The sequence below is a fragment of the Leucoraja erinacea genome, chromosome 3, assembly GCF_028641065.1.
Source record: "Leucoraja erinacea ecotype New England chromosome 3, Leri_hhj_1, whole genome shotgun sequence".
Taxonomy (NCBI): Eukaryota; Metazoa; Chordata; class Chondrichthyes; order Rajiformes; family Rajidae; genus Leucoraja; species Leucoraja erinaceus.
In genome coordinates this window covers 76,447,883-76,470,722 of record NC_073379.1, presented here as the reverse complement: position 1 = coordinate 76,470,722, position 22,840 = coordinate 76,447,883, and the positions used below count along the sequence as shown (strand labels likewise).

Below are 22,840 nucleotides of genomic sequence, written 5' to 3'. Positions count from 1 at the left end.
AAGGAGGAGGAGCCCGAAGGCTGGGGGATGGGAGGAGACAGCAGGGGGGCTGAGGAAGGGGAGAAGACAGCAAGGACTAACAAAATTGGGAGAATTCGATGTTCATGCCCCCGGGGTGCAGACTCCCCAAACGGAATATGAGGTGCTGTTCCTCCAATTTCCGGTGCTGCTCGCTGTGGCCATGGAGGAGACCCAGGACAGAGAGGTCGGAGACGGAGTGGGAGGGGGAGTTGAAGTGCCGAGCCATCGGGAGGTCAGATTGGTTATTGCGGACCGAGTGGAGGTGTTCGGCGAAACGATCGCCCAACCTCCGCTTGGTCTCACCGATATAGATCTGCTGACATCTAGAGCAGCGGACGCAATAGATGAGGTTGGAAGAGATGCAGGTAAACCTCTGTCGCACCTGGAACGATTGCTTGGGTCCTTGAACGGAGTCGAGGGGGGAGGTAAAGGGACAAGTGTTGCATCTCTTGCGGTTGCAAGGGAAAGTGCCCGGGGAGGGGGTGGACCGAGAGGGAAGGGAAGAATTGACAAGGGAGTATTTTTCAATACTTTGCAAGTTGTCTTAATAGCCTATTTAAATGTTATTCTAGACAATGCAATCTGTTTTTCAATTAACAAGAAACAACATCTTGGAATGAGAAATATTTAAATAATAAATGTGCTTTTATCTTTGAGTGTTTCATTTAGTTTAGTTTAGAGACAGTGCGGAAACAGGCCCTTCAGCCCACCGGGTCCGCACTGATCAGCAATCCCCGCATATGAACACTATCCTACACCCACGAGGGACAATTTTTACATTTACAAAGCCAATTAACCTACAAACCTGTACGTCTTTGGAGTGTGCGAGGAAACCGAAGATCTCAGAGAAAACCCACGCAGGTCATGGGGAGAACGTACAAACTCCGTACAGACAACACCCGTAGTTGGAATCCAACCCGGGTCTCTGGCGCTGCATTCTCTGTAAGGCAGCAACTCTACCGATGCGCCACCGTGCCGCTCAGAGTGTATTCAGTTTGGCTGGCCTAGTACCATGATGAAGTACTTTCCTGTACAGCCTCACATTATCATGGTGTCAGCATATGTCTGCAAAGTATGTTCATGATCAACTCAAACCATGCAAAGGCCAACTTTTAACTGTTGAATTCCACCATGCGTGGCCACAAATCAAGATATTTGGCAGTGGGGCAAAGGCCAATGCACAGCCTAGAAGTGCTAAACTGCTGAGAAACAACTTTCACACTCCTCTGCCTAAGGGGCATTGGGGATCTGCAAGGAACAGATAACTCTTACCATTAGATACTAAACCCACAATGATATCCCAGGGAGTAGCAATTTTGCATTTTGAAAGCATCTCTACTGAAGGGGAATGACAACATTGTCCCAGTGGAGATTTTTCTGACCCTGGATGGTATCTCTGCTCCTGGGGTGACACTGACAAAACTTACTCTGAGATCCCATTGAGCCATAAAAACTCAGCCCGTGCCTCCCAGCAAGCTAAAGCATATCCAAACAGCTGTTTCAGAATGGAACCATAGCTTGCCACATATCAACTGCAGAAATAAAGTGAAGCCTCCTGGCTCCAATAACCATCTGAGAATTGGATAGTATTGCCCCGTGCAAATAGTCTTGTACATGGTGTCTAGCAGGCAGGGCAACCTTTTGATCATCCAATGTACACGTGCATCAGCTTTCTCATGATTGGTCCCCCATGATGGACTTGAGAGCTCAGATCGGCACACCTCAATACATTCCCATTTGCATCTTGTCCAGCACATTGGTTCCAAGCATCTCTTGTGAAATGTGTCCTGTTATCCATGTTTTCTATACTCATGGTGCCAGCATGAGCTGGTGCTTAGCAATGTCAAACAGAATGAAGCAGTATGTTTATAGACAATGGGTGCAAGAGTAGGCCATTTGGCCCTTCGAGCCAATGTGATCATGCCTGATCATCCACACTCAGTACCCCACTCCTGCCCTCTCCCCATATCCCCTGACTGCTATCTTTAAGAGCACTATCTAACTCTCTTGAAAGCATCCAGTGAACCGGCCTCCACCGCCTTCTGATGCAGAGAATTCCACAGATATCTTGCTATCGGGGCAAGGATTGTTATTTCCTTTTCTGGAATCCCAGAGGAAGAATCATGCTTTGTGCATGGTCCCATTTGTGGAATTAGCCAACGCACAAGGGGTAGAGCTGTTGTCTCACAGCGCCAGAGACCTGGGCTCATACCTGACCTCAGGTGCTATCTGTGTGGAGTTTGCACATTCTTCCTGTGAGCACGCGGATTTTCTCCGGAAGCTCAGATTTTCTCCCACATTTCAAAGACATGCGGAATTGTAGGTTAATTGGCATCTGTAAAATTGCCATTAATTTAATTGTCTACAACTAAAACACATAGAAGATAGAAAGTACAGCTAATAATGGATGGATAAAATGATGAAGGTACAAGAGGTGAGTACACATGAAGACGGATAGCTTCACTGACATATCCGTGACAGACTCCATTGGCCCAATGGTCATGCAGATTGCCCTCTCTTCCAATCTGGGAGAGGCATTTGAGCCAAACGTTGCTCCCACCTTGTCTGGTGTGTCACCCGGCAATTCCTTGCAAATTTATTTTAATCAGTCCACATTGCAATTTTGTCTAACTGGATCTGTGCGTATGGTGGGGTGTGCTACAGCCAAAGGCAATCATTTTGACGAAGTAGTAAAGTATCAGAGCTCTCTCACCTGGACATTTCTATTTATTGTTCTGCTCCATATTACTCAAGAGTCTTGTTTTATATGGGTACACACCTTACCAGCCTCTCATAAGCCCTTAAACAGCACCTGGCGCACAGCATTGGATTCCTTGTACGGATTTCATCTACCATGAACAAGCAAGGTATCATGGTGAAGGGAATCCCCAGTCCCTTTCATGTCTTTTTGTCAGTCATTTAGCCATAAAATCTGTGGCAATTGTTCATATTTCAAAGAACACCTCATAGGCATTAAGCAGCATACATGGAGGGAAGTGCACAGATGATTTTTCAGGTCAGGAGCCTTGTAGTTTGGCTTGGTGATAGAAGTTGCCTTGGAGTTTCAGAACCCATATAGTTTCCCTCATGTGGATGTCTTGCCAGAACAAAAATATTCCTCACGTTGGTGAAGTAGGATTGTGAATTTAAACCACAATGCTATTGCAACAAAATGTTACAACATAGATGTACCATTCAATGTTTTAAACACACCTTAAAGGTTAATATCTAGAAATTCATAATTAGTTGCTGTCAATCATGGAAATATCCACATCCCAGCGAGCTGTGCACAGGAGTGGAATCCCAGCAAGCCACAGCCTCACCCACTGTGGAAATAGGAACTCACATGGAGAGGGAATCCCAGTGAGCCGTAGCCGCATCCCAACGACAGGCCTGGCTCACCTGTCGCTGAACCGGGGAGCCCAGAACCTATCCAGATAGGATGGAGGCAGCAGGCACTGGACAAGGTGCCTCCGTGAGCTATGGCCCATCCCAACAACATGTCTGGCTCGCAACTCACAGCAAAACCGTGACATTGCCCAGAGGGGTAAGCACAGCGAGCTTGCACCTCTTGCATACATTCTGTTCCGTACATTCTGATGTAACCTGGGCATTATGCTAATGTATGGTGGTAGTCATGCTGAGTTGTAAGCAAAAAAAGTATTGAAATGTACCTGGGTACGTGTGATAATAAGGAAACCATTGAACACAAAATAAAGTAGCAGCTTCGCAGTGCGATTTGTTTGTGAAGTGGGTTTGTCATTACAAAATGCACAAGGAAATTATTCGGATCACAGACAACACTACAACTTCTATATAACAGAATAGCTTTCAATTTTTGACCTCAAATCTGAAGCCTTCAAGATACCAAAACATTCCTGATCTTTATAATCCCATTAATTCAAATTTTATGAATCAGCCCAAGAAACGTCAACCACAATGAATTTGAATTTGCAATTAAACACAAGTGGTGAAAAGTTTGATTTGCCATTTTATTTTGCCAGTACTTTTAATCTACAGAATTACATAATTAAAGGAAAATGTTTTTGAGCAACTATTTTTTTTAATTTCCACCAAAATGCTCAGGGAATGAAGGGAGACTAACCATACAATACTCTCAAAAGACATTGCTACAGAAGTAACCATTTAGAACTCCAGATTAATTCCCTAATATGGTCCTTGTATATTTTATAAGAATGCATTTAATTGCAAAATGTAAATGGCTTTGTAACGAGGGACCCAATGCTCAGTGAAATTAACATAATCTGGTCATGAGTTCATATACCTTGCCAATTATCAGCTCAACAGTAGATACAAAAGAACAGCCACAGCTATATGCAGCGAGTTCTTCTTCCTGGTAACTTTTTAACAATTTGAAGAACTAATGATCATGTAAAGGGCAGGTAGTTCATTTGAGGCACTCTTACTCAGTATAACTCAGATAGCAATCAGATATAAACTACGGGAAAAGTGCCATTGTATTTTGAAATTCAACAAAATCCATTCTAGTGTTGCAATCACATAGGAAATAATATTTATTATGTCATGGACAGGGAGATAAGGGAAAAAGAAGAATGCAGGTTTTCACCTCTATTTGAAAAAATGTTTGGTCTTACTAACTTGTTTTAAATAAAAGTAGTGGAAGTGGGATATTAGTTAGTACTTACTGTGCCTGGTTCCCTCTCTGTTTCCACAGTAATCACAAAATGTATAGATATGGTGGTTCAGATACAAAGGCAAAAAAAAAAAAGAAAAAAGAAATTAGAAACCAAGCAGACAGATGCTTTCATAACAGCCTTTATTCTTTCATTTCATTGCACATTCCTAATACATCTTTTAAAAGTTCCACTTGTACTTTAGCATTATTAGGTATAACAGCTCTTTGCATACATCCCCTGGCCTCAGAACCACTGACAGAATAAATTACTGCTGGGTTATTAAATTAAAATGGCAACAAGAGAATTATTTGACAAGTGCAATTCTTATTCATTAAATTATATGGATTCACAGCGCTTTCATCCTCATTACAAGATTTTTTTTAATAAAGAAAAACTGTTGAATTTAACAGCTAAATTATACGACATGATTACAAACTGAATACCCAGCAATATCGCACTTTTCCCTTTGCCCAGTACACATTTCAAGAAGATAAATAGTATGGATGGTTTTCATTGTCAAAATTATTTGTTATCAGTAGTAAAAAATGCAGTGAGCAATAGAACGATTAATAAACTTCCACAAGACGATGAATAGCTCCCCTCTATCTCTTGCCAGTGTAACAACCCACTAAGCAACATTGGGTGAACTGAGGAAAAATTGCACTGTAGAGCTCACTAAACCTCTGACCAATTCAGTTTAAGCTCAAAACAGTCTTTTACACTAGAAAAAAAAAACAGATTCATAGATCCTATCCATCGTAATATGTGACTAATTCCTTTAAAATGTTTCTGGGCATTAAAAAAAAATGTATTTATAAAAAAGGATTAGGAAATGGAGATAGATCAAATTAAAGCTGGTGTTTATTTTGTTTTAGATTAGTGGCAAGTACAAATATTTAATTTGGTCCATGGCACAAATCATGATATCCCCACACTATTTCAGCAATTCTTCACCTTTAATGAACAATACAGAAATTATATTCATGTGATACAAATCCACAAGAATCGGACAAAAAATTAAAAACATAATTCAACAATTCACAAAAGCATTAACTGAGGAAAGAAAGATTTTAGGCTTGGTTTCTGTTTTTGTTTTGTTTTTTAAATAGAGACACTAAAGAGAGAAAAAAGGGTTAAGAGTGCAGAGTTTTAAGTATTTGGCTGTGCTAAATTCAGTTTAAAAGGGCCAAACATTCTGCAGGAATGATGTATGGTCTACAAGTTTTAGACATTGTTATCAGACACTTGGATCATGCACAAACCTTGAATAACTTCGGCAAAACACATGTGGCCCACTTACTTTGTCTCGACTACTTTGGATCCATGTGGTAGGAAAACTGATCTAATTTGCATGGTTGTGATTTGTTCAAAACATTTAAATTTAAAAATAAATCCTTATAAATGGCATTGAACACTTAAGAAAACCAAAAAATTGTGCTTGCTTTTCATAATATCCATTAAAATCAGAACTACCATACAAATCAGATGATCATTGTGATTATCTATTAATTTTAATTATTAAGACTACAGCCAATTAGTTTTAAAAACCTAATGACATGGCACAACAAATATGATTACAATTGACAAAGCCATTGTGCATTATTTTAGATAACCGATTAAATCCAATTTTTTTTAAATCACATTGGTTATGTAACCATTAAAGCTTCCTTAGAATACAGACATTATATTGCACTTCGCATTGCCAAGTTCACTTTTTAAAATATAGTTAATAGGTTCTGGAAAGTTTGCATAGATTTGTGATGAAAAGGATGCACTATGAATTTATCATATTCACAGTAATATATGTTTATGAATCATGTTAATTACATTTGTACATCTTGTAGCTGAAGAGAAGCAAGGCAGTCTGGCAGCAAAAGACCAGTTGGGACAAATATAAAAGGAGCTAATTCTGTATGGGTTTTGAGGAACAGCTCTCACACAAGAGGCAAAGAGAAGATAGATTAGAATAGTAACCACCATCTGCAGCTAGAATGTGCACATAAATCATATTTATTAAATAACAAAAATCGTATGAATAGAAAGTATGTCACATTATTTTGCCGCTGTTGGCAAGAATTATACTTGTCATCTTCAGGAACTGTGATCAATGCAGCAGGGTAGGACCATTGATGCAAATGAGCGTCAACAGACATTCGCATTCAACTCAACCAATCTAAAGCCTATTATTTAAGGCAAAGGTTCTATGCATTAGCTAACAAGATATTTGGATTAAGTCACCTGAAATTACGTCAAAAAAAATGAAAGGATTGTTTAAGACAGAAATGCCTCCGTCTCACCAGTTTTACATTTTGCAATTCATAATTCTGAATGCAAAAAGGAATGCCAAAAGTAGGGGAAGAAAGATAAATTGTCATCTATGTAGGTATCAGGGCAATTGATTCCTTAATTCAATCATAAAATTAGAAATGAAGATGGTACAACCACCAGTTCTCATTGGGATAGGTTAGTGAACAAATAACAAATGTTGCAGGAAGAAGGTAGGCAAAAAAATGAACTAGTTGAAGATTTACTAATTTCATAGCTATATATTAATCAGACTCGAGGACAATTACTATGGCATTTAAGCAAACAACCCTATTTAAATCATACGCCATTAATTGCTATTACATTATTTCTCAACACATGCCCTGCTCCAGGTGGAACGATTTTTAATGGAGCAGCTACATTGTAATGGTGTGGTGGGGGGTTGGCACATTTCCATTCTGTAAAACTTGATTTGCTATGGTGTCTAATTTGCATGTATACTTGGGCTTCTGTCTAGCTATTTAGCACTTAAAACATGTTCACAAATGCTTGGTAGCAACCAGCAACTCGAACCTGAGCAGTCTACAGATTGTAAACATCACAAATTAATTGCCATCAATGTTGCGGAATGCAATCCTTTTGGACCATGTAATTACAATAGCTGCATTAAAGTGGGTTGGCACTCATTACATTAAAACACCAGTTTAGAGTATGGCCCAAACATCATGATCTTGCCCCTCAAGTTCCCATCTAGTAATGGGTTTCATATCCAATGTTTTTTTCAATGGGTACAATACTCTTATTAAAAAGTTATTCTGCCCATTATAGTTGACAGCCAACAAAGCAGATACATTTATAATTTGGGTCATTATATATCACAAAACTATATAAAACTTCTTAGGAAAATAATAGGCTCAGTTTTACCAAGCCAAAATTTAAATTGATTGTTTGGGCAATTGCTTAATTACATTTTTTTGCATCACTTTGTATTAAGTTTGAAAATTGTACAAACAAAATTTTACAGTGACAGAACTGAAATTCACAAAGCATTTTCAATCAAGTCTGCCTTGCTTCTCACCTCTGTGGTGGTCCAATTCATGATGTTTCTTATCATCTTTCATAGAAAGGTGGGATTGTCCACCCAAAGCACTCGATAAAGCCAGAAGACCTGCACTGCTACCAAGTGAGGGGATTGATGGAGGCTGGAGTCCTGAAGGATGAGGGGTGAGAGGCACTGGAGGTCCGTGACCATGAGAGAGATGCTGAGCCTGAAGCTGCTGTTGCTGTCCATAATAACAATCACCATGAGTTCACCAATAAAATAAAAAGAAAAGAAAAATGTAGTTATTCTAGACAGAAATCCCCAATAAATGTAGAACAGAAAAAGCATGACAGCAAGTAGAAAAACCCAGATTTATCTCCTTAGTTTCAAATGAATATGCACATTAATCAGAAGTAATTGTAGCAAAATGTGATCTACTCATCTTCTCCTAGAAGTCATTGCATGTTAGATGCAAAATCTTTACAAGCCTTTTTAATTATTTGTTTTATTTAAACGGTCCCAATGTCGTCCAAATTTCATCATTTATATGGCCAAAAGACTAAACTATTCTCGGTTATCCAACTTCGTTTAGAATCTGCGTTCTGTAAGCCCACAATTGTCCACCAAATCGCAGTCTCAAATACTCTTCCCCGCAGTGATTCTCACGAGCAGAATCCTAACTACAGAGGGAGAAGTGAAAAGAGAGAATGGTGAAGCAGAAGAAAGAAGGTTTTGGTAAGATAGGTGGGAGTGGAGTTGGAAATGACAAGCTGTGAATGAAGAGTTCCAGCTACAGAAGTAGAAGGCAGATGGTGGAACAAAGCGAGTATTAGACCAAGCGTGATATCCAATGTAGCATAGAGGAGATGGAGTTAGTGGGTTGGATCGTAAAAGGGTGGGAATGAAGGGAGAACACAAGTAGACTTCTATTCTTTGCATATGGTCACTGCCTTTCCCCGATTATCTCCTAACAGATAGGCTTACCAGGTCATTGGCTTTAATAGTCAACCTCATCTGTTGGTCTCAAATCATGCATGGCCAGACTACGTAATGAAAGGCAATATTCTTTCCTTAATACTAGTTAGGCCAGTTTGTTTTCTTTTTATTGACAAATCAATAGTGGCATGTTTATCACTGCTGATAACGAGTAGGATTGCAATCAGACTTACCAACATTATAGGGGAAAGTGAAGAATCACAATAAGGTTATAAAACAGTTGTGAAAATATTCTCGTATCTGCTCAGAAAATACTGAAGATAGGACGAAAAGTTGACTGGGATGACAACGTTTCTACATTTGGTGGGGACATCCTCAACCTTGTAGATCCAGCTCAGGTTCGCAGTGAAAGTCCACAGGACAGACATGACAGCAGGCTTGTGGCTGGAGTGGCAGTGTAGGGTTGGAGACAGCAACAGGGAAAGCAGATGCCATCGGATCCATCACCCACCTTGCTCTAGCCTAAGCACTCTGAGGAAGTACTTTATCTGCTATGGTTAACTGCTACAATATCAAGCCAGCCACTTGGTGTAACCATCACTAAGTGAAATGTTTCTGCTATCCCACCTAAAGGCCCACACACCAGCAGCTCTCCGACCGAGGTCCTGTCATAAAGGTGGGACTAAACAAGCTCTGTCCATAAAATTGGTAGATCTCCCCAAAATATTTTTTTTTCCGTGCCACACGTTCCACCCACTTTGTTACAGAAACATGGTCACCTTATCAATTGTTCCCGTGTTTGTGGGAATAGATTTGTATTGAAATGACCTAATCAAAGTTAGCAACAAATGCTTCAATCATATTTACATTATGGGCTGATGCACTTCTTCCTGTGCTGCATTGTTCTGTTTTACCACAGGTTAGCTGCCATATAATTTAATTTATGCAACCATAGTCCAGAGTGCAGCAAGTGTAAATACTGATTTTGTTAAAATATGTCTGATAAAACTATTCACTTTTGTCACTTGCAAAGTAAAGTTTATCACCAAAAGAATCTACATAGTGCACTATTTATTGTTAGGATCCAGCTTTGATTTGAAAGAGCATGCCTGTTTTGATACAAACAGCTTTGAGACTGGGAAGACTAATGACTACATGCATACATTGAATAGCCATCAACAATCAAAGTTAATTCAGATTTGATACAAGAAACAGTTATTTCTGAGGACTTGCTCAATTTATTTAATGAATGAAGATAATTGAATTTTACATACAAGATTTAACAGTCATAATGGCTTCAATCATTATCTATACAGATATAAAATTACATTATCAGAACAGTATAATGTACATTTTTTCTACAGTTCAACTTATTCCACTTAACCTCCAAAAATACCAGTAAGTTTGTCATTTCCAACATCCTGTATGATCACTGTAGGATGAAGAGGAAAATAAACAGCATCATAACCAAACAGATTGTGAGCCAACATGTTGCAGAATTAGCTGATTAGCAAATTAATATTAGAAAGCCATGCATTGTTTCCACAACCCCAGGTTTTGCCCCAAGCAAGACTTGATAGCACAAGAATCTGGGGTCAGCTTTCACCCTCCTATGATATTAACAACTCAGGCACATTTCTCACAGAAGTGATTACCAGATAGGAGTAGCAAAGAAAACAAAATCTCTACCAACTCCCTCTAAATAAAATGGAACAAATCAGTAAGATCAACATGCAAGACCAGGTTTACAGTACCAAGCATAGAAGAGTTCTTAAGTTAAAATGCAATCCATTTATTTTATTACACATTTTGGTTTTCCACATATGGAGGCTGAACTTTTAACTACACCTGATCAAGTTAACAGACTTGCTGCCTCAACTGTTGATAAAAACACTCAGTGCATTCCATATCTCTACATGTCTAAATATTTGAGGATGGGGGGGGGGGGGGGGGGGAAAGAATTGTAAATTAGAGGAAATACAAGTTGAGAAATGAAATGTGAAAATGAAAATTGGCATTGAGAGCGTGCAAGTAGATTTGCCTGGAATTTCCATTTGATTGTGCCGCCTTTTTCCTTCACAATGTCTCCTATTTCAGCATAGCTGGCACGGTACTAATGATAAGACACAAAAAGCTGGAGTAACTCAGCGGGGCAGTTACTCCAGTTTTTTGCCTATCTTCGGTTTAAACCAGCATCTGCAGTTCCTTCTTACATGAAGTACTAATGTACTGAATTATATTTAGCACAAATAGATCTATCACAATCTCTTGTGATATGTTTTTAAAATATTGAATGAATAAGTTTATTGGCCAGGTATTCACATACAAGGAATTTGCTTCGGTGCTCCGCCCACAAGTGACAACATGATAGTGAGTTAGGAATGGCACATAAAACATTAATAATAAAACAATATCGATTAAACATGTGAAATGAATAAAACACCCGAGCACAAAGCAGCCATGCCCTCGAGATAAATGAATTAATGCCAGAAATTGTGCGTTTTCAAGCTTTTGAGACGTTTCCAGAACTAGTTCAAAAGGTTTAAAAAAGAAAATTCTCTTACGTAAAGAACATGACCCAAATCAAATGGAAAATTTGCTTTAGTAAATTAAAAGTGCAATTATTCAAAGAGTTAAACAATTAGTTATTTTCATACAATAGACCCATGGCAATTAAGAAATCAATTAATATCATTAAAAAATATCAACAAATATTCAAGTTTCATTAACCAAGCCTTGTAGTAGCCTTGAACAATGAAGCTGCAAAAATCAGCACTATTTTAATATACCTGCTGTCTTCACTTTAAATACCATATACTCTGTATTTTGAAAACAGTGATTTTTATTATGACATACTATATTAATAATGCAACTGCTTACACTATCTTACAGTACAAGTTTTCTTCAAAGGTTAATGCAGTACATTTGGCAATCTACTTGGTTGAGCATTTTAAATGATGGGCTGCAAACAAGGAAATAAAAAATCTAAGCTCATCCTGATATCTACTTTAAGAATGCTTATTAGCACTTAATTAAAAGCTGGAATCTTGCCATTAGAACCATGTTCACTGCAACACAAGTAATATGTTTGTCCTTTCCCAATAATTACCACTGCTCACTCCTTAAATGTTGCATCCAATTTCTTTGCAAGAAATCAGTGATGCATATACTGGCAAAAAACTGATCGCAATTAACAACACTTCATAAATGCAGTCAAAATGTGAATATAAAATCCTTCATCACTAGAACTCCAGAAACAGAATATTTGCCAGGTAGTCTCCTCATTTGAACTCTAGATCATAATGTAATTAATTCTGCAAACCAGCATTAGGGTTTCGCTGGATGTGGAAGAAAATAATCACATATACAAATTCAAATTAAATATAGCTGGCAAGTATTTATTTAAACCATCTGTCAAAGGGCCAAAATAAGACCATTTGACTAAAGATGTTTTTATAAAATTCCAAATATTTATCATATTTAGATTGCAGAAACAACTTTTGTATGCACCAACAATTTGTCTTCCAATCCCAACTCAAAGTGCGGCTAGACCTGGAATTTTGTAACTTCTTTTACACATCATTTGATAAGGCACGTGGTTCAGAATTCAGGATACGGCCTTATAGTGCAGATAATCAGAATAATTCAGAAAACTTTTTTCCTTAAAGACAGCACGACGAAATAAGTTTCTTTAAAAAAAAAATCCCCAGACATCATAAAAATACATTCCAGCATTTTGCATTACTGACATGGTTGTTTGGGGTTTGTGACATAAGCCTTGTAAACTCAAATACTGGCATGCAAACTACAAAATTTAATGAAATAAGTCTGATATACTGCGTTTGTATCGGAAAATGGCATCAAACCAGGGACATTAGTTTGACATGTCCCACCAATGAATGTTGATCAGGACCAGGAATTATCTGTACCAAGCAGTCTTTCGCATTGCATCCACACACACACACACACACAGAATTAAAAAAACAATCAATTTGGACCAAAAGACTAACCCAACAACCAGTACAGAATCACCCAAGTTTCCTATATCAGTACTAATTTTGTTCAAGGCCAAGGACAGCAGCCAGAGGAGCATAAAAGGATTAAATTTAAATTATCATGCAATTGGGCCTGCACCACTGAGCTAGCAGAATCATATTGATTCGATGGGGGGGGGGGGGGGGGGGGGGGGGGGGGGGCAGGGAAGAAAAATGAAAAAAAACAAAGCAATGCTACACCAGCAGATGGTGGTGGCCAGCAGGATCCAAATCAGTTGGGATGCAGCACTCAGTCATTTGAATGCCAAGCCTATCCACACTCATCAGCCAGAAAGATGGACAAATTAAGAAAAAAAAAAAATTGCTGTTCATTTGACATGCTGAAGAAAAATCAAAACTATAATACATTAGCAGACTTCCTCAGAATCTTGTTGCGAGGCAAATAATGGGAACCCGAAACAAATCGGCCAATCAGGTAGCATCAGTGGACAGAGAAATTAGTTAACTTTTCAGATCTATATAGCTGAAAAGGGATTTGATCCAAAATGTTAGCTGTTTCTTTCTTCACAGATGCTACCTGAGCATTTTCAACAAATTCTTCATGTAACCAACATTTTGCATGTCCATATGAAGAAGTTCAACACTGAAAATGTGGAAAAACTTTCACTAGTGTCAAAATCAATTTGAAACAGTGTTAGTGTTAAAACAGATGGAACAAAATCTCATCTGAGAATTGGTAAATTAATTGACATGATAATTTGCCACATGAGCACGCAAGTGGTAGAATCTGTGGGGGTTGAGAGGAATGAGAATAAAATAGGATTTGTGTTTAGTTTAGAGATACAGCGCAGAAACAGGCCTTTTGGCCAACCGAGTTTGTGCTGACCAGTGATCCCAGTACACTAACACTAACCTACACACTAGGGACATTTTTTTACCAAAGCCAATTAACCTACAAACCTGTACGTCTTTGGAGTGTGGGAGCAAAACCTGATGACCCAGAGAAAACCCACGGCATCTAGGGGAGAACATGCAAAACATACAGACAGCACACGTAGTCAGGATCAAACCCGGGTCTATGACGCTGTAAGGCAGCAACTCTACTGCTGCCCAAAGTGCCGCCAACCATGTGCTTTGGTGCTTGATAGTCAGTGTAGACTCAGCAGGCCAAGGGGATTTTTCATGCTGTCTGACTCCACAATCCTGTTTTGTGGCTGATTAATCTGTATGGGACACTTGAATGAATTAGGCCTATACTGACAGGTGTTTAAAAACAATGGAGGCAATATTTCCAAAACATTGTAGATGCTGAGGACACTTGAAAGGATACACGGCCTGAAGTCAGTTCCCTTTGCGGGGAAAATACAGAACATATCAGGCACATTCAGAGTCACGTGTGTGACCAAAAATTATGAAAAGTTGTGCAATACATCTCTTATAATTCTGAAAGCATTACAGGTATATTGTTTTGTACTGTATACGATTCATATTTTTCAAAGTGTAGATTGGTTATGCATGTCAACCAATCATATATAAGTTAGCATCACTAACCTCACCCCACTGTAACATTCATACTAACACTGACTTCCGGCACTGCTCAGTTTGAGTAGCAGTTAGGGTGTTCTGACAACTAACCATCCTCTATGCTGTTAAAGTCTCTATGCTGATTAAAGATGACTTTGGATCACATGGTGTGTATGACTCCTGTTTACACGGTATCAGATGTGGGATGCGCGATGAGCCTGTTCTACTGGCCGGGGATGGCCAAGTACATACGGGGCCGTACAGCCTCCTGCCCCACCTGCAACAGCCTCACCCCCTCATCAGTAGAGGCAGCCCCTTCTGCAACAACCTCTGCCAGCCCAGCGACTGATGTCCAGATCGACAAGACCCCCAGTACCGATCGCACAACAACAGCTGGTCCCGCAGGTGCTGAAGCCTGCCACTGTCCAGAAACGTATCCAGGAGAAGCATGACATCCAGAAACGATTATACGACAGAACCAGCAAACCACTAAAGCCTCTACTGCCGGGCCCGGTCGTTCGTCTACAAACTTCCATGGGACATTCCCATCTGGGTATTGTTGTCGGCCTGGCTGATGAACCACGATCCTACCTTGTGGACTGTGAGGGAGCGGTATACCGGAGAAGTCGACAACACCTGCTTGTTGTGCGGGAACCTCGTCCACCACCAGCCGAACCCTATGCTCCACCACTCTAGTTCCAGCCGCCTGTTGCCATGTCTTCTACCCGTCCCCGCATGCCTTACACCCCTCCACGTCCCGCAGTTGTGACTAACCACGGGCCTCCCCTCCTGCATATTTCCCCTTTCGGTCATCACAAGCCTCTCCCGCGCCATTCTCGCTTCCGGGCTCTCCGCCCAATCTTCCAGCAGAGGGAGGAGAGGGTTTGGTCCGCACGCATTCGGGCCGTGTTAGTAGACCACCAGATAGATATGGCGAGTATGTTTAACTCCATGGCATGGGTGCCCTTTACACATAGTCTTTAGGGCGAAGGATGTAGATTGGTTATGCATGTTCAAAAAATTAAAAGGTATTTTTTAATAACTGTTTATTTTTGTACAAGCTAAAAATGTTGAAGTCCGCACATTCTTTAATAGACTATTATTGCACAAGTGTTAATAGAAGCAATTGAGTGCCAATTTTAATGGCCATCTGCAAATGAAACTGAACACCAGGTCTGAGGGGAGGTTACTTGGAAAAATACTTTTCCCCCTACCCTGACAGCACCCCCCCATCCTACGTAAATTTCAAACAGTAACTTTTGAGTGGATCTCTAGTTCTTGATCAAATTCACATTATAACCAATTCTGCTCGCAGCACAAACATGATCCCTGGTTCATAAACCACATTATATCCAATTTGTGTTTAGAAAAGTCACATGATAGCAGAACTACTTGGGCTGTTTACTTTATAAACATCATACGAACAAGGGATTCCATTGCACCCTAGTGTATATGAAAATAAAGTAATCTAAGTGCCTAGACAGTGCATTATCGAGTGCATTGCAAAATTCAACTTGCATCAAAAGTAAAATTGAAATACAAATTGTGGTTCTCAATTATTACTACTGAACATTTGCCATTTGCGCTACCACTGGAAGGACCCAGATGGGGACAGTGCTAACCAATGATGAACTACATATGCTAGGACTATTCTAAAGCACAAATTGAAAAAGAGTGACAAAGGAACTGCTGATGTTGGTTTGCAAAAAAAAACAATGTTGGGGTAACTCAGCAGACGAGGCAGCATCTCTAGAAAATTTATCTCTACATGAATACGTGATGTTTTACGTCAGGACTGAAGGGTGCGCAGCAGAAACATCACCCATCAATATTTTCCAGAGATGCAGCCTGAGCCACTGAGTTACTCCAGCACTTTATGCCAATACAAGTGGAAGTTTGCTCCAGTATGAATGGCAGAGCCAGTCAACCCAACTTCCCCATGACACAAGCAAGCGAGGATGCAGTACATGGGCAGGTCCCTTTCTAGTGATTTGGTTAGCGAGCTCTACACCCACCTACAGCTCTCAAGATAGGGACGTGAATATCACACTTTTGTTTGTAATCATTATCATCCCATTCTTTCCCTACCCAAAAATGTACTGCTCCAACACCAGACACACTTTCAATTATAAATCTCACACCCATCCTGATGCAACAAATATGATTTCCTAATCAAGACAATGTTGAGGAAAGGCTTTCCTTGTGCATGGGAAATTTCATGCACTAGTGAATTTTCAAACTGCAAACACTTGACCAAAGCTGTTGATAGGTACAGCATCTGTCTAATGCACCTCTGGCAAGGATCAAGCAAATCACAGGCCAAAGCACCTAATTTTACATTATAACATGAAATATTGCTAATTAAATCCCATTAAACTTTATGCAATTTTAAATGCACATTGCTAACAATTAGCACGTTGTAATGTCTACCAATCAGTCTGACACATCGGTGGTAGCAACTGATGAATAAACACAATCTGCCAACAGAAATGAGTAAAACTATTTCTAAGGGAGTGAAACGTGAAAGAACTGATTCTAGGATAATCTGGAAAGACTGGCCGTATCAAAAAATACAGGCTTCAACTTTTCTTAGTTTAATTGTCAGTATTTTGTGCATGACCCCCATTGTCCTTTACACTAGATCATGTCCCTTTGTGTTGTAGGCAGCTGGCATAAAATGGGTCAACATTTATTCATACTGCGGCTGTTGTTAGTATGAAGAGATAGACTTCTGTGTCTGCTTCCCCTTGGGAAACGGGTTGACACATTATACGTTTAATAATGGAGCAAAGGTCCCAAGATTTGTCAGCCCAATTTTATGCCATGCATACCAATGCCATTCACACAAAAATGATGCACGTGTCAGAGCATGAAATCAAGTTCCCTACACCTGATAATTATGAAGTCGGCCAATGGGTATGTGAAAGATAAGACAGATGACTAGAACAAAAATGGTGGAAAGGGATTAATAAAATTCAGTGCAGAAAGGAATGTTAGACGCTGGTTTAAACCAAAGATAGACAAAATGCTGGAATAACTCAGCGGGGCAGGCAGCATCTCTGGAGAGAAGGTGACGTTTCAGGTCAAGACGTTTCAGGTCAGACTGATGTCAAGGGAGAGGGAGATACACAGATACAGAAATGTAAGGTGTGAAAACAGGACAAAGGGAATGGAGATCAAGGAAAATATAGAATAGATCATTGTTAGCTGGGAAAAGATATCATCAAAGCAAACAGAGATAAAATGTAGTCAGAGACGGTAAGACTGGTCAGAGAACTGGAAAGGGGGAGAGAGGGAAACCAAGGGTTACTTGAAGTTAGATAAGTCAATGCTCATACCGCTGGGGTGTAAGCTGCCAAAGTGAAATATGAGGTGCTGTTCCTCCAATTTGGACTGCCCCCTCCATCGACTTTAAGTCGAGACTTAAAACTCATCTCTACTCCCAAGCCTTTCTTGACATCCTCTGAGTGAGGGCTATATGTATGTAGTGATGTTTGTATTTAATCTATGAACCACTGTTGTTTTTTATACTATTCTTATACCAATGTAAAGCACTTTGGCCAGCGAGAGTTGTTTTTTAAATGTGCTATATAAATAAAAGTGACTTGACTAACTATCATCCATACACGTTCTATCCTATAAATTAGGGCCAATTTATAGAAACCAACTAGCCTACAAAGACACACTTTTGGAATGTTGGAGGAAACTGGAGCACCCAGAGAAAACCCACTCAGTCACAGGGAGAATAACAGACAATAGATGTAGGAGTAGGCCATTCGGCCCTTCGAGCCAGCACCACCATTCAATGTGATCATGGCTGATCATCCCCAATCAGTACCGCATTCCTGCCTTCTCCCCATATCCCCCGACTCCGCTATCTTTAAGAGGCCCATCTAGCTCACTCTTGAAAGTATCCAGAGAACCGGCCTCCACCGCCCTCTGAGGCAGAGGATTCTACAGACTCACAACTGTGTGAAAAAGTCTGTCCTCATCTCCATTCTAAATGGCTTACTCCTTATTCTTAAACAGTGGCCCCTGGTTCTGGACTCCAACATCGGGAACACATTTCCTGCCTCTAGCTTGTCCAAGCCCTTAACAATCATATATGTTTCAATGAGATCCCCTCTCATCTTTCTAAACTCCAGAGTGTACAAGCCCAGCCGCTCCATTCTCTCAGCATATGACAGTCCCACCATCCTGGGAATTAATCTTGTAAACCTACGCTGCACCCCCTCAATAGCAAGAATGTCCTTCCTCAAATTAGGGGACCAAAACTGCACACAATACTCCAGGTGTAGTCTCACTAGGGCCCTATACAACTGCAGAACGACCTCTTTGCTCCTATACTCAACTCCTCTTGTTATGAAGGGCAACATGCCATTCACTTTTTTCACTGCCTGCTGTACCTGCATGCTTACGTTCATTGACTGATGAACAAGGACCCCCAGATCCCGTTGTACTTCCCCTTTTCCGGACTTGAACGTACAAACTGTGTACAGATAGCACCTATAGTCATGATCAAACCCGTGTTTCTAATGCTGCAAGACAGCAAACCGCTGTGCCCCACTAAATGTAGATGGTCTGGTTAACTGGGCAAATAAATGAATTTAAACTAATGAAGTGTAATAAATATTTGTGCAGATGCAACAAGGGAAAGGAATAAATAATTTGCAGGATACCGAGATGTATGGAGGATGGAGTGACCTTGGGAGTGCATGTCCAGGAAAAGATGCCTTCCTTTATTAGCCAATAATAAAGCAGGGCCATTATCCTAGAACTGAAACCTCAGCCCACGTGCTACACACAGTTCTGATCACAGGAAATATGCAAATATACTGGAGAAAATAGAGACAATCTACAAATATGTTACCAGGACTGAACATTTGTTGTAAGGAAACAGTGGTTAGGTTAGGGCCACTTGCTCTAGAAGAGGCTGATGAGTGATAATCGAGCCACGACTTGATTGAAGTATTTAAAAAAGACCCAAATTAGAATAAATGGGAAATACTCATTTCCCTTTGCAAAATGTATGGAGCGAAGGATAGGTGACGTTTCGGGTCGAGACCCTTCTGACCTGAAATGTCACCTATTCCTTTGCTCCATAGATGCTGCACTCACCCACTGGGTTTCTCCAGCATTTTTGTCCCCCTTTGATTTTTCCAGCATCTGCAGTTCTTTCTTAAACTTCCCTTAGCAAAATAGATTTTTTTTTTTAAAAACTAGTATTTTCGGTATTGAAAGTAAATGTTAGATGGATTACAAGAAGGATGAGGACTGTCGATGTTAGATCGTTTGCTAAATACTAGTTTGATGTTCACAGGTTATAGCAGAGAATTAGGCCAATCGGCCCATCAATTCTACTCTGGCATTCAATCATGGCTGATCTCTGCCTCCTAATTCCATTCTCATGCCTTCTCCCCATAAGATGTCCAAAGATCACCAGTTGCCTGTAGCCTGCATCACAGTTTCTTTCTGTCCTGGTGCAGAATACCTTCTTCCATTAGCTTTCAGCCAGTCAGGACCTTTCCCCAATGCAAGAAACCTGCTAGAATCTTAAGAAAGAAATTAGAAAAGCTAAATGAAGATATGAGGTTGCTTTGGCAAGTAAGGTGAAAGTAAATCCAAAGGGTTTCTACAGCTAAATTAATAGCAAAAGGATAACAAGGGATAAAATTGGTCCATTAGAGAGTCAGAGTGGACAGCTATCTGCAGAGCCAAAAGAGATGGGGAGATATTGAACAATTTCTTTTCTTCGGTATTCACCAAGGAGAAGGATATTGAATTATGTGAGGTATGGGAAACAAGTAGAGTTGCTATGGAAACTATGAGATTCAAAGAAGAGGAAGTACTGACACTTTTGAGAAATATAAAAGTGGATGTCTCCAGGTCCGGACAGGATATTCCCTAGGACATTGAGGGAAGTTAATGTAGAAATAGCAGGGGCTATGACAGAAATATTTCAAATGTCATTAGAAACGGGAATAGTGCCGGAGGATTGGTGTACTGCGCATGTTGTTCCATTGTTTAAAAAAGGGGTCTAAGAGTAAACCTAGCAATTATAGACCTGTTAGTTTGACGTCAGTGGTGGGCAAATTAATGGAAAGGATACTTAGAGATAATATATATAAGTATCTGGATAAACAGGGTCTGATTAGGAACAGTCAACATGGATTTGTGCCTGGAAGGTCATGTTTGACTAAACTTCTTGAATTTTTTGAAGAGGTTACTCGGGAAATTGATGAGGGTAAAGCAGTGGATGTTGTATATATGGACTTCAGTAAGGCCTTTGACAAGGTTCCTCACGGAAGGTTGGTTAAGAAGGTTCAATTGTTGGGTATTAATGGTGGAGTAGCAAGATGGATTCAACAGTGGCTGAATGGGAGATGCCAGAGAGTAATGGTGGATGGTTGTTTGTCAGGTTGGAGGCCAGTGACTAGTGGGGTGCCACAGGGATCTGTGTTGGGTCCACTGTTGTTTGTCATGTACATCAATGATCTGGATGATGGTGTGGTAAATTGGATTAGTAAGTATGCAGATGATACTAAGATAGGTGGGGTTGTGGATAATGAAGTAGATTTTCAAAGTCTACAGAGAGATTTATGCCAGTTGGAAGAGTGGGCTGAAAGATGGCAATGGAGTTTAATGCTGATAAGTGTGAGGTGCTACATCTTGGCAGGCCAAATCAAAATAGGACGTACATGGTAAATGGTAGGGAATTGAAGAATGCAGGTGCACAGAGGGATCTGGGAATAACTGTGCAGTTCCCTGAAAGTGGAATCTCATGTAGATAGGGTGGTAAAGAAAGCTTTTGGTGTGCTGGCCTTTATAAATCAGAGCATTGAGTATAGAAGTTGGGATGTAATGTTAAAATTGTACAAGGCATTGGTGAAGCCAATTCTGGAGTATGGTGTACAATTTTGGTCGCCTAATTATAGGAAGGATGTCAACAAAATAGAGAGTACAGAGATTTACTAGAATGTTGCCTGGGTTTCAGCAACTAAGTTACAGAGAAAGGTTGAACAAGTTAGGGCTTTATTCTTTGGAGCGCAGAAGGTTAAGGGGGGACTTGATAGAGGTCTTTAAAATGATGAGTGGGATAGACAGAGTTGACGTGGATAAGCTTTTCCCACTGAGAGTAGGGAAGATTCAAACAAGGGGACATGACTTGAGAATTAAGGGACAGAAGTTTAGGGGTAAAATGAGGGGGAACCTCTTTCCTCAGAGAGTGGTGGCTGTGCGGAATGAGCTTCCAGTAAAGGTGGTGGAGGCAGGTTCGTTTTTATCATTTAAAAATAAATTGGATAGTTATATGGACGGGAAAGGAATGGAGGGTTATGGTGTGAGCGCAGGTATATGGGACTAGGGGAGAATACGTGTTCGGCACGGACTAGAAGGGTCGAGATGGCCTGTTTCCGTGATGTAATTGTTATATGGTTATATGGATTAAGAACAGCTGATTTGGCAGCAGCAAGGCCCTTTCGCCATCGCATTACTAAACCAACTGCATTATATCCTCAATAAAATGGAGTTGTAAGGAATAAATTAGACTCATTCAAAATTAGATAAGACTTTGATAAGTTAAGCGTCTTTTTTTTTAAATCTACCGCTGAGACAATTCAAAACATTTAATTAGTCTCAATTAAATCAAATTAAAATCTTTATTTACCATTCAGCAAACAATTGGATTTCTCCCACCAATTAAATGGTCTATGTTTGTGCCAGATAGCCTACCCGAGAGCTTAAGAAACCCAATTAGTCTCCATGATTAATTCACCAGCAAAATAAAGAGAAGTTATTTCTTATTGTCTGTTGCCTAATGATTCCACAGCAATTCTAACCAAATGTTGTAAACTGGTCCAGAAGAAACGCTGTTTGAATAAATTAGGGGGGACTCCTGAAGACAGGTTCCAAATGTGGTGCTGGGAGACATTAAGGCAGGGTTCCTTTAAAGATTGCACAGCCAGCACATGAGCAAGTCTACAAGTACCTGGTAGAGTTGTAGGTCCCAAGGAAAGGCATTGTCTGGACCAATATGATCTAATTTCTACTGGCAATCATCTAAATCAGAATTGTACAGATTATTGTAATTTTCTATGCTAAACTGAAAATGCCCAGTCAGATATTCCAAGTGTTCCAACTTGACCTGAAACCATCAAGGGATGGGTTAGAACATAGAACAGTACAGCACAGGGCCAGGCCCACAATGTATGTGCCAAAAATGATGTGATGACTAACTCTTATCTGTCTACATACAATCCATATCCCTCCATTCACTGCATATCCATGCACCCATCCAAAAGTATCTTAAATGAAACTATCCTATCCACCTCCAGCAGCAACCCTGGCAACACTCGTCACCCTCGGTGTAAACATAAACTTGCCCTGCACATCTCCTTTAA

The 22,840-nt window shown here is 40.1% G+C and overlaps 1 protein-coding gene across 11 annotated transcripts in view; it reads right to left on the bottom strand.

The window, feature by feature from the left end:
• Positions 1-22,840, bottom strand: part of LOC129695749 (transducin-like enhancer protein 1) — a 129,156-nt gene that overhangs the window by 73,903 nt on the left and 32,413 nt on the right. For 7 of the 11 annotated variants that reach the window (XM_055632999.1, XM_055632996.1, XM_055632997.1 and 4 more), the window contains 2 exons: positions 8,023-8,227; positions 4,689-4,705 (listed from right to left, as the gene is read on the bottom strand). The exons of 2 other annotated variants lie outside the window; for them this stretch is intronic. In XM_055632999.1, the coding sequence (XP_055488974.1) occupies positions 4,689-4,705; positions 8,023-8,227 (222 nt within the window). The remainder of the gene's footprint in view (positions 1-4,688; positions 4,706-8,022; positions 8,228-22,840) is intronic. 2 more of the 11 variants (XM_055632992.1, XM_055632995.1) reach the window with 1 other exon arrangement.